Source organism: Vitis vinifera, chromosome 12, assembly GCF_030704535.1.
Source record: "Vitis vinifera cultivar Pinot Noir 40024 chromosome 12, ASM3070453v1".
NCBI classification, from domain to species: Eukaryota; Viridiplantae; Streptophyta; class Magnoliopsida; order Vitales; family Vitaceae; genus Vitis; species Vitis vinifera.
In genome coordinates, this window is record NC_081816.1 from 9,331,102 (window position 1) to 9,348,234 (window position 17,133).

Consider the following 17,133-nt stretch of genomic DNA (forward strand, 5'->3'; position numbering starts at 1 on the left):
ACGTGTTATGTCAGCTTGCTCATGCCACCCCTTCACGAACTTGAAAGCCATTGGACTTCTCCCCGTATAGCCTATCGTTACCGTGTGAGGAGTTAAGGGAAGCTATACAGTGCTTACAAATAGGTGACCTTATTGCTTTAAGAGCCGCCTATTACGCTTTCTCAAGCTTCCGAGTTGTGAGCATCTTAGCCTAGCTAGCTAAGTGTTGGGAGTAAGGCTGACTTAGCAAGATCAAGCGTCTTGACTTGTCTAAGTGTCGCACGAGCTTAGGAAACGATTAAGTCCGTGTCACTAGGCCCACTTAGGCACCACTCTAGGTCCATTTAGGCACCTTAGACCCACTTAGGCATCCTAGACCCATTTAGATCATTTTTGTGCATGGATGCATGGTTTGCTTGGCAAGTAGGCTTGCATGGCTTGTATGACTAGCACGTGCTTTATTTTTATTTTTTAATCTTTTTATTATTATTGCATGCATTTAATAATTATATTTATTTTGTTTACTTTTTTATTATTATTTGCTTATTTAATAGAAAATTACTTGAATTGTTTTGACTTTAAATATGCATGTGGTTGCATTATTAAATCATAGAATTACGTAATTTAGTCTTCTTTTATTTTATTTATCAATCTCACGATTTTCATTAATTTTTTTTTTTTCTACTTTTTTAAGTTTATTTTATTTTGTTTTGCATGAGGAAACGATTACATATTTGGGAATGGGGAATCAAGGCTAGATTTTTTTTAAGGAAAAAGAAGGTCAATGGGCTATATATTTTTTGGAATGAAAAATCAGGATGTGAAGAAGAGTGTCTTTTAAAGACATCTATGGATTTGGGAGAGCTGGAGGAAATCTGCAAGGAAAGTCCACACGTAACCACCATTGGAAAGTGATGCGAGGGACTTAAAAATGGACAGCATGTATTCACCATGAGGGTCAAGGGTGATTCAACAGTACGTGAAAGAGGGATCTCCAGCGTTCTAGTGAATGAATGAAGTCGGTTTTATGGAAAAATACAAGGGACAGTTGGGAGAACATCACGCGCATGGATGAAGGAAATAGTGAGCGTTACATGAAAAGAAGACTTACCATTCCAAGGGGGAGGAACAAGACGACTTTGAGCAGGTTGGTGAAGGATTTTTTTTTTTTTTTTTTTTTTTTAGCGAGAGCTTGAAGATAGATTCAGCCACGTCTTAGGGAGAAAGTCGACTGCACCATTCTGGAAGAAGAGTGAGAGATCCTCTCTATTGGAAATTTTTTGCTATTAGAAGAAGCACCCTATTCATTTGAAACAAAAGAGGCACCATTAGAAAGAGAAAGAAAGTGGAGGCAGTCGCACCAAGGGAAAAGAATAACAATTTGGAGCACGGGAGCAGCCACACGATTCCGACAAGTAGAGAGGTGCAGTTGCACCATAGAAAAAAAGGAAAAATGATACATCCACATTCCATCAATTGTGGCTTCCGAACACGCTCCAAGTCAGGTCATCAATTTTTGACAACTCACAGTTTAGTAATCTTGATATTTTATTTTTTATTTTTTTTTGTTTGTTGAACTTTAAAGATCAAGTGAGTGTAGAAGGAGATTATGGCAGGCTATGATGGAGTTAATGGCTTTTCTTGAACTTATATATATATATATATATAATATGGTCGACAGTGAGAGGTGTCAGTGGGTGATGTTTGTCTGCAATTCAAAAAACTGAATGAGTGGAATAAATACATGATCAGTGTGTAACAAGGTACTGGCTTTAATTGATTTATTTATGAACGAAATGAATGTGTCTAACATAGATGGATGTTAATAGATATATTTTTTTAACTCTAAGAACTAATGGTATAAATTTTAAAAGGTGTGAAATGTGGCAGATTGCAGGATGTTTGTGGGATGTTGATTTGTGAATAAAAAAAAAAAATTGAATCCATGAAGGTATGTTGGTGACGTGTTGGCTTTGAAGGAAACAATAATAAGAAATTGAAAAGTTGATTTGAAAATTTCATTTGAGAATGTAGCTAGTTACAAAATATGTTAGTGGCATGGGATTGTTAAAAAAAAAAAAAAAAAACTTCCAATGAATGCGTGTTGCTATGTGAGTGGCATGTTGTTTATTTTGTAAAAAAAAAAATATCTAATGGATTTATATGAGATATGTTAATAATTGTTTGAATAAAATATAAATCAGGTTAGGATTTTCAGTTGTTAGTTTTTGAATTTTTTATTTTTATTTTTTGTTTTATATTAGTTATCATTATTATTATTATTGCTAATCCCATGTTAATTTTTGTAAGCATTTGTCTTGGATAATTCGGGATGATAGTTTAAAAATTAGATGTTTTATTCGTTTTGGATAATTTTGTGATGTTAATGAAAAGTTAGAATATTTTGTAAGTTTTTAGTTTTCAATAATTTGGATATTAATGAAAAGTTATATTGTGCTTAATTTTTAGTTTTGGATAATTCTTGATGATAATGGAAAAGTTAGAATTTTTAAGTGTTTGGATAATTTTTTATGAGAGCTTTGTTCAAATAAAAAAAAATCGTAATATTTAAATTATTTTAAACATTTTTTTTCTTTTCTTGGATTAAAATATAAAATAATTGTTTATCTTATTTATAAAATTGATTATGTTCAAAAAAATAATAATAATTTCTAAATAAAAAGTTGTGGAAATCATCCTTTTGAAAATAAAATAAAGTCTAAAAAAATTATTAAAGAAAAATTCAAATAAAATTGTAAAAGATATTTTTACATTTATAAAATATTTTTAAATGGTGGAATAATTTTTTTTTATATGAGGTTTTATTATTATTATTATTATTATTACTATTATTATTATTATTATTATTTTGGTATTTTCTTCCTAGGAAATTCTTTTCTTTGTAAATGAAGTAGAATCATTCATGGTATTTTTTTTATATGAAGTTTTAACACTGAACTGTTTCACGTGGGAATCATGGTATTTTTATTTTTATTTTTTTTGTAAATAAATTTTTTTGAAAGCATTTTCTTTAAATGAAGTTAAAGCATTTTTTAAATCAAAACTTTCTTTTGTAAATAAAATTCATTAAAATTATCGAATTGGAAATCAACTATTTTTTTAATACTCATGAAATATTTCTTTTACAAAAGTAATAACATTTATTTTCTTGTAAATAATTTTTTTAAAAGCATTTCCTTTAAATGAAGTTAAAGCATTTTGTCTAAATCTAAACTTTCTTTTATAAATAAAATTCATTAAAACTATCGAATTGGAAATTAATTGTTTTCTTTATAAATCAACACTCATGAAATCTTTCGAAAATGTGTCATATTGTGGAAATCAAACTACCTTTTTTTTTAGTCAATTTAATAATTCAATCACCTTAGTGCATACTTATGAAATCTTTTCTATATTGATCCATGTTGATTTTTATTTTTCCCAAAATCCTTAGTAGTTAATTTTAAAAACCCATGTTAATTTATATTCATTTCTAAGCAATAAGTTATTGATTTTTGATGATCTATGCCATTATATGTTGTTCTTTGATTTATTAGATGTTGTTTTGGTGATCCTGATGCCCAATGACATTTATTATTTCTTTGAAACTAAGTTTATAATTATGATAATCTCGTATTATTAGTTTCATTTTAAAAACAAGCGCGTGATTGATTTATCTTAAGTTTAGATGCATTTAAAATTCCAACGATTAGTTCTCGATTATCTATGCTAGTTTAAGATTTTCTTGAAGTCTTTAATTGTTTTTTTTTTTTTTTTTTCTTATTCTTGATGATCATCTAAAAGATAGATTTTTTTAGACACTTGTTTTCCATAGTTCTTAGTAATAGAATGAAAGTTAGATTTTTTTAAATGTTAGCTTGTAATTCTTGGTGGTAAATTGAAAGTTAGATTTGTTAAAATGTTAGTTTACAGGATCTAAAAATCTCTAGTTAGTTGCTATAATAATTTTATCTTTAATTTTTAGAGGTCATCAAAAAATAGTGAAGATTGGCTTCCATTCTTACCACTTTAGTTTGCTCATATTGTCAAAATTTTCACTTTGTGAATTCGTTTTCCTCTGTTTTGCTTGGTATTTTATTTCTTGTGTTTTGTTGTTTTCATATTAATTTCCTTTATTTTTAAATCAAATGCTTTTCTCAAAAGATACCTTTGAAAAATTTGTGTTAAAAATAATTCATTTAGAGTCCTTAGAATCAAAATCTCGCTTTTTTAAAAATAATATGCAACCATTTTTTTTCTGTTCGCATCCTACTTAGTTTTCAATAAAAACTACGGTTTTGAGTAAGACACGAATCCAAGCTTGTTGTCCCAAATAAATGGGATAATTCCAAGCCAGATTTGTGTATATCAATTGGGGAATTGGTGAAACCCCTACATAAAATCATCTTTTCAAAACTCATCTTTGTTGTCACCCTTGCCATTTATTGAAATCATATGTATCTATTTTTTAGGAATTATATATAAGATGTGTGCGATAATTGATGATTTTGTATACTTTGATTATTTTTGTTTATGCTAATTAGATAACAAGCATGCTAGGATTTCTTTATTTTATTATTATCTAACCCCTCATGTCATGTGGAAATGCATTATAAGTTATTTATGCTGTCTTGGTACGTCATCTATCACCCACCTTCTAAATTCTATAAATATGCATGTCACTGTGAACTGCATCTATACTTGATAGTGCTTGAGTGTCTTGATATATACATCTTTCATTGTTCTATTATTTCTAATAAAGCGCATGTTGGAAGATATATTATTTGAACTAACTCTGATGTCTTGTAACAACCTTAAGATGTGGTCTAGGTACGCACCCTAAATCTTCTTTATGATTGTGCTTGGCTTTCTTGTTAGACATGTTATTTTTGAAATCACCTAGCCTGCTTAGGTATCTATAATTAATCAATTAATTACCGTATTTCCCTCAATTTAGTCAATAGAGACCTTTATAGGGCTTAGAGAGGTGCTACCTCCTAAAGGTACCTTCCCAATAAGTAACTTAATCCCTTGACCTAGACTTGGGTTTTTCAAAGACACGTTTTTCCAAAAACTATGAAGTCATTTTTTAGGGTTTTATTTCTTGTTTTATTTTCCCTTTAAAATAAAATAAAATAAGTGGCGACTCCGACTTTTCCAAAACTAATTTTTCACCAAATAAAAACTCGTCTTGTCGATCGAGTGGGGGTGCATGTGAGAAATGCGGGTCCACACCTTCCTTTTGCATTGTCTCCAAAGGTAACATATCCTCCATTTTTCTTTGTAAGGAAAGCAAACTTGGATTCATCTCCGGTCATGTGTCTTGAGCATCCACTATCCAAGAACCACTTATCCTTCTTTGAACCCTACAATATAAAACTCAAGTTGATTTAGGTACCCATATCTTTTTGGGTCTTTGAGGGTTAGTGACCTTGGATTTTTCAATCCAAACCTTTTTAGTTTTTGCATTTGAATTCTTTTGAGAACCATTTCTCAAATGACATGTACTACTAATGTGCCCTCCTTTTCCACAAAAGTTGCAAGTATTGGAAGGACTTGCACTTGTGGATTCTTTTACAAAATAGTTTTTAAAATACTTTTGATTTTTTAAAGATTTGAATCATAGCCCTTGCTTGTCAAAAACACATTTTTTGGCTAGCTAGAATCATTTCAAAAGATTTTTGTCCACAAGAAAATATTGAAAGAGAGGAGGTCAACCATTCATTTTTCTTTCTCAAAATCTATTTTTCTTTTTCAAGAGAAATTTCAACATTTGAAAATTTTTCTTTTACTTCTCCAAATTCTTTTTCAAGTTGTTGAATTTTCTTTTTAAGAGAAATATTTTTCAAACTAATTTTTTCAAAGTCCTCACACAATTCTTCAAAAACATCATGTATATCTTCATCACTAAAGTTAGAGTTTACCTCATCAGGTTCATCTATTGCCATGAAGCACATGTTTGCCACTTCTTTCTCCTTTTCTTATTCAGAGGATTCTTCACTTTCACTCTAAGTGGCCATCATTGCCTTCTTTATTCTCCTCTTGACTTCACTTTTGTAGAGAGGACAATCATATTTAATGTGTCCCAATTTCTTATATTTGAAACATACCAAATCTCTTTTCTCTTCCCATTTCTCCTTATCAACATGAGATGAAGATTCCTTTTTAGAAAGGTTTCTTCTAAAGGTGAATCTTCTTCCTCCAAAACTTTCACCTCTCATGTATTTTTTGAGCTTTCTTGTGATGAGGGATAAATCATCATCTTTTTCACTTTGTTTTTTTTCTTTAATTTCTTCTTCTTTCTTAGGTGTAGCTTTGAGAGCTATGCTTTTCTTCTTTTTGTCTTCACTTTCTTTTAGCTTCTTTGCCAAATTGATATCATATGTCATTAATGACCCTATGAGCTCCTCCATAGGTAGCTTGGTCAAGTCTTTGGCTTCTGGAATTGTGGTGACCTTTGTATGCCACTTTGATGGGACTGACCTCAAGATCTTTATAACCTTTTCAGATTCCTTGTAGGTCTTTCCCAATGCTTCAAAACCATTGACAATATCGGTGAACCTAGTGATCATCTCAACAATAGTCTCATTTTCTTTCATAAAAAACAATTCATAGCTATGAACAAGTAAATTGATTTTTGACTCTTTCACTTGATTTGTTTCTTCATGAGTTATTTCAAGCAATCTCCAAATCTCTTTAGCCGATCTACATTGACATATTCTATTATTTTCATTTCTATCCATAGTGCATTGCAAAGTGTAAATGACCTTATCATTTAATTGAAAATTTCTTCTATCAAGCTCATTCCATTCTTGCTTGGGTTTTGAAACCATGACTCCATCAAATAGTTTTGAAATAAAAGTTAGGTCATCTTCAATGACATCCCATACGTCTAAATTGGTTGATTGTAAATACCAAGTCATTTTAGTTTTCCAATAGGGATTGTCGATTCCCATAAAAAATGGAGCTCTATTTTATGCAAAACTTTCAATGTGAGATGAGCTTGATGGAATAGCCATTTCCTCTTATGCAAAACAAGAGGCCTAGCTCTGATACCAATTGAGAAAATAAAGGCTAATCTTAAGTGAGAAAAACACCTAAGAAGAGGGGGGGGAGAGAGAGAGAGAGAGAGGGTGAATTGGGTTTTTAAAATTCTTGTTGAACACAACAAATTCAAGCACAATAGAAACAAATATAAAGAGATAGAGTTAGAAAAATCAAACTCAAATTTTATAGTGGTTCAACACTTCCTTGCCTACGTCCACTCTCATCAAGATCTTAACAGATTGAGGGTTCCACTAACTTGAAACTTCAACCAAGCCTCTAATCTTCTTTACACTTGGATTCCGACTGCAATGGGCTCTTACACAATCTTTTCAAGATTCAACTCAATTGAAGGCTTTAACGCTCAATTTTACAAAAATGAAACCCTCAACCTAGCTAAATGATAGCTTAAATACAAATCAAAGCTAGGATGAATCACAAAGGTGCACTAAAGGATATTCAGGTGAAAATTTAATTCACCAAGAAAGAAATGAGAGCTTTTAAGGCAAGAACAAGTGGGTAGAAAAATAAATGCAAGTGTTCTATATCTCATAAAAGAAGTGGAGCTCTCTATTTATAGGTTTCTAACCTTAAGAGCCAAGAAAATAAAAAAGCAGCCTCAATCGATCAAGTTGGGGGTCGACCAGATCACTAGCCATTGGAACATTTAATGCTTTGGCATGTTACCGTTGCTTCGATCGAACCTCAATCAGAGGTCGACCAGGAAGGAAGATACCTCGATAGGGAAGGAAAGGCTACTGGAAGAGAAAGTGTGTTTTTACACTCCTCGACCGGGCAAAGGGAACCAATCGACCGGTATCCTAGCTGGTTGAGCTGGTTGGCCCAGTGCCTCGACCGATTCAACATTTTTACTCCGAAAACCTTTTTTTTTTTTTTTTGTTATTTTCTCGTCTAACACTTAGGTAAGGTCTTTAGGTAAATTAATATGTCATTTTTGAAACGTTTTGCCTCAAGTACATTTGATAAAACTTGGGTTTTAATGAAAACAAACTATAACTTTAAAAAATAAACCAAGTTTTTCCAAAAATGCATGAAATGATATGTAAAACCTAAGTGCACCCATGCATTCATCTTACATTTGTTTTCTATGATTAAAGGTCTTCCAAATGTCTTGATCATGTATCCATTAGGTCCTTTGATGAATTTTTAAATTAATACATGAGATTCTTAACAATTCAAACCAATTAGTAACTTAACCCTGGTTTGTTATCATCAAAACCTGATTAGGAGAACCCTTGGGCTAACATATACAAAATTTTAACTAATTTTATTTATATTTCATTGTCCTTAATATTTTCAATGATAAAACCAAACATAGGGTGGGTGTTGATATCTCTCCCTCTCACTTTTTCAACAAGGACAAATAATTAGATGGATCTTCACAATTACAAAGTCTTTTTGATAGAAACAAGGATTGAAATGTCGGTTATTATTATTTTTTTTTTTTTTTGCCAAAATATCGGTGAAATATTGGATATCAACAGAGCTTGAAACAGACACCAATTATCGATCGACATGAATTTTGAAAAAAATTCAGCAAAATCACCAAAATATCAACGAAAAAATTGAGCGTGGGGCGACAGGGAAGAAAAGCACAAAAAATTGCTAATTTTTTGAGTTTTTTTTTTTTCAAATTTATCCATTTTTAATTATTATTTTTTAATATATATATTTTATTTTAAATTTATATTATCATTTTATTTTCAACTACTTTTTATATTTATCTCATTAATCTTATTTTTAAAAATTACTATCACTTCACTCTTAATTTTTTTTCTTTATCCTATTAATTTTATTTAATTTTAAATGTTTTTATTTTAAAATATTGATAATATAATTTTACTCAAAATTTGCTACAATATAAAAAAAATAATGAAGTCCTAATATTTTAAAAATTAAAATTAATTTGATAAGATAAATTATTAATAATTTTAATTATTTAAATAAATTAATATTAATAGAAAATAATTTCACCACATATTTGTAATAAAATTTTAGAAATTAAATCTTTTAAAAATATTTTATATAAATCAATTTAATTTTTTTAAATGTAATAAAATATGTTTTAATAAAAGTATTTTTAAAAAAAATTAAAATAAATGAAGATAAATATATTAAAAGAATTTAAACTAAATTTTTATATTTATATCAATTATATTTATAAAATAACTTTAACATTATATTTTTGCTTATTTTATCTTCTTTTTTTTTTTGAGTTTTTCAAACTTTCCCATGAATTTTGAATATTTTTGTCAAAATATTTTCTAATATATCCATAAAATTCAAGTACCAATATATCTGTATTTACTGATATTTCAAACCTTGGATAGAAAAGAACATTGTTGATGTAGATGAGCCCAATAATAGTTTGACTTAGCCAACTACAAGAAGGTTTGCAAGTAAAATAGCCTCAAGGGACGCATACTGTAGCTTAACTTCCCATTAAATAGCTTAACTCCAATGCAAGGCAACTTTCATTTTACTCTTGTCCTTTTTCTATGTGAAATAAATAGAAGAATCTAATACATGCAAGCTAGTGATAGTACTTCTAATATGTAAGCGCACAACTTGATAAAAGGAAGAAGGAATGATAAAAGAAATGACAAGAATAACACCTTCAGTCTGTAGTTCAATACAAGCCATAATCAAGTTGCATTGCTACACTATATATTATTAAGAAACCCAAGCAGTTTTACATCGATTCGCCAACACAAACATAAGTGGAAGTAACACCATGACTAAAAAGGAAATAGAAATGAAGAAAGAAGTCCAACAATGCAAATAGTATACATAGATTAAGAAATCTTTCAAGAAGATTTGGGTTGGATAAATTTAGCCTCTCTGCCCCCTTCCTTCTTTCCTTGTCCATTTTCTTTGCCGCTTTCCAATGGTTTTCACGAACCACTCATGTTTCCATGAGGTCAAGCAATACCCAATTGAAACTCCGATTAGTAGCCCACTTCCATATCCCATTAATACAATTTTCCAATCAAATTTAGTAGTTGAACCTTGTTTGGAGGATGAAGATGTTGGTGGTAATGCCTCGGAACTTCCACATTCCCTTGACAAAGGACTTCCACACAATCCCAGGTTCCCATCAAATGAAGCATTTTCAAATGTTGCAAATTGTTTTCCTTGTGGTATATGCCCAGTAAGATGATTATGAGACACATTGAAGAACTCAAGGAATGTTAGCCTTGTTAATTGCCAAGGGATCTCTCCTGAGAGCTTGTTCTGGGAAAGATCCAATGACTCCAGCTGTGTTAGGTTCCCCAGGGAGGATGGGATATGGCCAGTAAGATCATTGCCTCCAAGGTTGAGCAAATGAATCCCCTTGAGGCTTCCAATGGAGGTTGGAATCTGTCCTTTGAAATTGTTGCCTGAGAAATCAATTGCCATGAAAGTATCAAGGATCCTCTCATAAAACCTCTGCATGCCTTTGTTTGTCATTGTCATTGAGTACATGTAACCAGTAATCATCACATTATTTTTCAAGTCAATCATTGGGCTTATCTGCATGTACCTAAGGCCGCTTGCAATATCTGTAAGCTTCATGGCATCCCAATTTTGGAAATACTCTGATGGCAAATCACCTATAAACTCATTGTCAGAGAGGTCGATGATGCGCAACTTGGGAAACCTGAAATTAGTGTGCCAGCTTCCTATTGCACCATGGAATCTGTTGGATCTCAAAATAAGAACCTGTAGTTGTGGAAGAGCTCCTAACCAGAAAGGGAAAATATCATTGATTTTATTGTTTCCGAGAACAAGGTGCTCAAGCATCGTGCAATTGACCAATGATCTCGGTATTTGGCCTTGGAATTGATTGTCACCTAAATCAATCACATTCAAATTATGAGACACCGTGCATATTTCAGGAATGGGGCCATCAAGGCTGTTGCTTCCCAGGTCCAATACAAACAGAGATCTGCTGAAGTTGGCTAGACATTGAGGAATCCTACCACTCAAATTGTTACTAGACAAATCAAGTAACTCAAGAGAAGTCATGTTGCAAATAAGTGGCGAAATTTCTCCTGTCAGTTTATTTCCAGAGACTAAATATTCAACGGTTGATGGTGGTGGAACTGGAAGTGGACCTTGCAGCATGTTAGAATCAAGCCGTAAAGTGTGTAACTTGGACCATGGAAGCACAAATGGACGTTGGTCAAAGCCTGTTAAAAAGTTTTCAGAAAGTTCTAGAGTCACTAGGGTTTCTTTGCTTATGTTCCACACCCACTTGGGAATTGGACCATGAATTTTGTTTTCAGAAAGGGTGATAATCTCCAATTCATGTTGGTTCTGCAGGAAATCAGGAAACTCAGTTAAATTGCATGAACCCAATCCTAAATGCTTGAATTTAGGGAGAGTAGCATTGGTTCTGGTGTAACTAAGAAATGATAACCTGTTGTCTGATAATTGGAGATAAATGAGATTTTTGAGCTTAGATAACAGTTGGAGTTCCACAGTTCCATTCAAGTAATTGGAAAGTAGATAAAGACCTTGAAGATTAACCAGTTCAAATAATGAACTTGGGATCTGACCACTCAATTGATTATCTGAAAGACTCAAAATATTTAGTTGACTCATATTTACAAGAGAGAACGGAATTTCTCCAATTAAATTTATTTGGTTGAGATACAAATAAGTGAGTTTTGTTTGCTGACCAAGCCAAGAAAGGGTCCCGACATTGAAATCATTCCAAGAAAGTGATAAATAAATGAGTTGGGTAAGATTTGCCATGGAAGAAGGAATTTGGCCACTGAAATGGTTATTTGAAAGGTCTAAATAGTATAATTGGGTAAGGTGACCAAGTGAAGATGGGACCGACCCTGTGAAATTGCATGAGCTGATATCCAATTCAGTCAAAGAACCAAGCCTCCCAATTGAAGTTGGTAACTCACCAGAAAAACTTGTACCAGCAAGATCCAACATTTTTAAGGGGCTGGTTTCCTGAAATTCCGGCAAATAACTAATCAGATCCAGATTGTCCCTCACAGTAAGATACTGTAGGCTTGGTAACTGAAAAATTTTCATTGGGAATTCACCGTGCAATCCACATTCTCCGAGAAAGAGAGATGTCAGTGAAGATAAACTTGCCAACTCATAAGGTATTGTTGAAGAAATGTTCACCTGACTTAGATGAAGCTTCTTTAAGTGAGTTAAGTTCTGAACCAGATTTCTCAAGCCAGGCTTTTGGAGCTGCAACTTTGGGTTTGCCGAGAGATCAAGGAAAACCAATTTGGACAGTGCTAAGAGTTCCGATGGGATTTGGCCAGAGAATCCAGAAAAAGAAAGATCGAGACTCCTAAGCCTTGAAAGCTGACCAACACCAAATGGGATCTCAGAGTAATTGAAATCATTATCAGAGAGGTCAAGCCTCTGGAGATGAACAAGACTGAAGAGGGTGCTGCTGGAGTTGATAGAACCATAGAGACAACTGCTGGCAAGGTGAAGGCCGATCACATGACCAGTCTCCCTATCACACTCAACACCATCCCAAGAGCAGCAATCGCTTCCTTCTCTTTCTCCTTCTCCATGGGATTTCCACATTGCAACTTTTGGATAAGCAGAAGGATTACCAGAGGCATGCTCATCAATCAAAAAGCTTTGCTTGAACTGAAGTAAGGCAGAGCCCTCACTATCATGGCAAAGTGGTCGATGCATGGATGAGGAAGAGTTAGTAACCATTAGATAAAAAGATGAGAGGAAAAGGAGAAAGCGCACAAACATGAAGACATACAAAGCTGAGCCCATATTTTCTGTGGATGATAAGAATCAAATGGGAGTGATGAGGGTTCACAGGCAGGATCCATACTCTTATATAGTAATGATGACTAATGTGCATTGACAGCAACCCAGTAGGCCAGTCTGCCCATAAATTTTAAACTGTTTCAGAACATGCCCCTCCTTGAGTTCCTGTTACTAATAAAAATCTCACTCACAAGTCAAGTTGTCTCCCTAGGCTTAGGGGTGCCATTAAGTTAAATCTCTATTTATTATATGACTTGCATTGACTTAAGCTGATGAACCGCCTCTCTCTTCGATTGGTGACTTGATAAAAGCTCTGGTGGAGCCCAAATTCCACAAGGGATGAGGCCGGAATAAAGCTAGTTAACCACAACAATAGTAAAACAGCCTCTAGGGACATGTACTGCTGCTTAACTTCCCATTAAATAGCTTAACTCAAATGCAAGGCAACTGTCATTTTGCCTTTTTCCTTTTTCCATATGAATAAGTGGAAGAATCTAATACATGCAAGCTAGTGATAATACTTCTAACCATATAAATTACCGAGTTTATGCTAATGCACCCAACTTGATAAAAGGAAGAAAGAATAATAAAAGTGATGAGACTAACACCTTCAGTTTGCAGCATTATTGTTTAACTACTCTAATGTTGCAAGGTCTATAATATTGAAAAAAGAAGGGCCCATATGGTATGATTTAGAATTTTTCAACCCATTTCAGAGATTAGGTTCCCTGAAAATCATGAAAGCGTGTCCTTATCACATTTTGTAGTTTTTGTTCTAGGCCTAGAAATCTTCAAGAAAATATGACAAATGGGGTTGTTTTAAATGCAGTTGAGGTTGAAGGGTGAGTGAGATTGATTTGGTCTATCTCTTTATTTTTAGCCTTGCTTGGAGGGTTTCTATTGATCTCTTCTTTCTTTTACTTTTCATGGCCTGCCTTTTTAGGTGAAGAATAAAGTAGACCAATTAAAGCTGCATTGAGGCCCAGTTTTCTAGCTACCACAATGTCCTTTTTTATATTGTGGTTTTTTCCAAGCCCAAGTCAGTCAAGAGAAAGACAACCCCACTTAAGGGTTCTTACTAATCTAACCTTTAATGCATGACTCTACATGTAACATTCTTACTTTTAATTAGTTTGTAAAGAAAAATATTATATTTCAATATTAAATATTTATGTAAGATAAAAATAAATATTACATCCCAATAGTTTATAATTTAGAAAAAAAAATATTTATACTTTAGTAAGTAATTTATATTTTTAATAATATTTGTGATTAAAATATTTAAAATTTATAAATAAAAAATATTAGATAGCGTTATTAAGTATATAATAATTGTATATATTAGTGTTATTTTATGATATATATTATATGTTTTTTTAGTTTTTTTAACTACAAAATAATTTGTTTAATCATTTTTTTTAAATGGTAATATAAAATAAATTTGTGATCCAAGCACATATCTTATATCTCAACTTAGCTATATAAAAAATATGTTGAGTAATATATTTCATCATTTATCATATCATATCTTTGATTAAACATAAAATATAATAAGTGATATGATAAATTGTCTTATTCCCTATCAAAACCAAATATAATAAAACTTGTTTCTTAGAGAATATTGACTTATTAAAGAGCTTTGACTCACCTCCACTATAGAGTTTTTCTTTTATAGATCCCTTATTTTCGAGGTTTTGCAATAATTAACATCTATTTAAAACTTAGAAAACATGTTTTGTGAAATTATTTTATTTCTCCTTACCTATGCTGCTCAGTGTATATATTCAGACTATTCTTCCAAGTAATTACTATAATTGTCCCTCTCTTCTTTCATAGTTTTAGTCCAACTTGATGGTATCCCTCCTTTATAGAAATTGTGAGTGAGAGACCCGCAAAAGACTTTGGCAAATAACGTATGTTTTGTATCCTTGTCTTAGAGCAGAGATGTGAATAAGTCCATGTGCAACCTGAGTCTGGTTACTTTGTCTCCTATCCTCTTTGTTCTTTAGCATATATATATATATATATATATATATATATATATATATATATATATATATATATATAGCTTCCTTTGGATCTTTCTGTGACTCTCACTTCCCAAACAAAGCGAACAAGTCAACAAAATTAATAATCAATGTTGTTGTCAACTGTCAAGCCTAACTGCCAAAACATGAAGATCCAAAAGCCATCATTAATAATTAACAAATGAAGGAAATAAAAATGTTGATGGGTTGGAATTCAAATCCCATACCCTACATTTGAGTCAAGCTCACGTTTTTCAAAGCTTAGGTGGCAACACATGAGGAGACCGGCCAAAGACTTCTTCAAATGGACAGAAGAACCGTGTTTGAAGGTCTAATGGGGAAAGAGAAAATCCTGTTTGGAATCATTAATTTATTCAACAGTTAATCCATGATATGTCATGGATGCTCTCAAGCATAATTATTATCTTCAAACATAAGACATTCAACTGCGTACCATGTGGATTCTTCTTCCCTTCGGATATGTACCAAACACCATTATAGACCTTTAAGTGCCAATTTTCAACACACGCGGAAGACTTTTGCAGGAGAGCAAAGCAACCACGTTCACATCCTTGGACAAATAGAAGATTCGTCTTTTTGATAACTTGAAAATATTATATATTGTAGCTCACTAAATTGATTTGTTACATGCTCCCAAATTTTCAGAGTTAGGTGCTTAGAGTCTAAAGCTTCTTTAATTATTTCAAATGAAAGACTTGAAACACCATAGTACATCCAACATATCAGTCTGCCATGCTTAATTTCTTTGGAATATGTATATTTGTTGTACTCAAAAAATAGTTTAAAAATAAAATAAAATAAAATATTTTGACAATCAAAAAGTACTTCAAAGGAACTGAAAAGTTATGTGCATCTAAGGTTAAATATATATATATATATAAAGCAAAGCTTGTGACATTTGCATTAACACAAGGCTTAACGTAACTGAAGCATGGAATGAATATTTAGCACCTTGAACAAGATCTAGGGATTTCTACATTAATGTAACTATTGAGTAAGCATGATGATCATTAGAAGCATACTCTATCAATCAAAAGCCTCTACTTGAACCGAAGCAAGGCATAAATGTCACGATCATGGCACAATGGTTGCCGCATAGAAGAAGAAGAGTTAGCCACCATTAGAGGAAAAGATGAGAGTAAAACATGAAGCAGATCAACATGAAGGCTTTCTTTAGTAATGGCTAAAATTCATTTTAGAATGAAGAAACATAAAGAAATCTCAAATTTGCTTACTTAATTTGCCATAAAAATATAACAAAAATCCATGTGGAACCATGACTTATTATAGACTAGTACTTTGGGTTTGTTATTTTCTACTACTAATTTGGCATATTTGTTTGCTAAAAAAATTATAATAGTGTAGTTATGTGCATGAGAGAAATAACATAGTCAATTTGGACCAATTTTAGCTTTTGAACCATTTAATATATGAGTTTCAAATTATTTTGAATGACTAGACTTATTTATGAATCTAATGGATTAAGTTTTGCTTAATTTAGAGTTTATTTGCCTAATAAAATTTTAAAAATTTACATTCATATGTAAAGAATAAACTAGCAAAAGCATTTAAGATGAGTTTTGATTTATGATTTTTAAATGTTAATTGAATCAGTTTTAAGTTTCATGATTTGTTGGTATTAATTAGATCAATTGTTAAGCTTCAAGTTAATTATTTTTAACAATTAGTCAATTTCATGAATCAAATCTCCTTTGATTTGAGATCATTTTTGTTTTTTTAAATAAAAAACTATTTTTTTTAAAATGAACGGAATAAATAATAATAGATCCATTTTTCCACACCAAAAGCCCTTGTCAAGCTCAAGCGCCAGAGGTCAAAAGACTTTCTGGAGTTCATCTTTTCATGGGAGTTTCCCCAATAATTTCACCTCTTTTCCGTCCAATGTTTATGACAATTTGAAGAAATTGATAGGCAAGTGTGTGGAACAGATTTGATAATGGCTCAAGAAAAAAAAAAAAAAAAGATGAATGAAGTGATACACCAAATCATCTAGCAGGCTTCATAGAATTAAAGTACTTTTAGTTCAAGTAGTGAGCTGATCTAATTCCCCTTTCAAATAATACACCCCATTATAAATCCATGCTGCTATAGAAAAAAAAAATGCCAAGTGACTTGGGGATAAGGGTGGGGCAACAATGTTCACATATGGAGTTGGATCTATGCTGCTATAGAAAGAAATGCAACCCCTACACTTGTCACAAATGTTCCGTATTTATTTTTACTTCCATTCTTCATAATATCTTTGATAAAAGACAATTACATGAAACAT

At 31.9% G+C, this 17,133-nt stretch overlaps 1 protein-coding gene across 1 annotated transcript; it reads right to left on the bottom strand.

Moving 5' to 3' along the window:
- Positions 1 to 9,876: 9,876 nt before the first annotated feature.
- LOC100245876 (receptor like protein 27) lies at positions 9,877 to 12,798 on the bottom strand. Its single transcript, XM_059740925.1, has 3 exons — positions 12,175 to 12,798; positions 11,946 to 12,063; positions 9,877 to 11,600 (listed from the first exon to the last, which is right to left on the bottom strand). Exons 1-3 carry the CDS (start codon positions 12,796 to 12,798, stop codon positions 9,877 to 9,879), a joined length of 2,466 nt encoding a protein of 821 aa, XP_059596908.1.
- Positions 12,799 to 17,133: the final 4,335 nt, after the last annotated feature.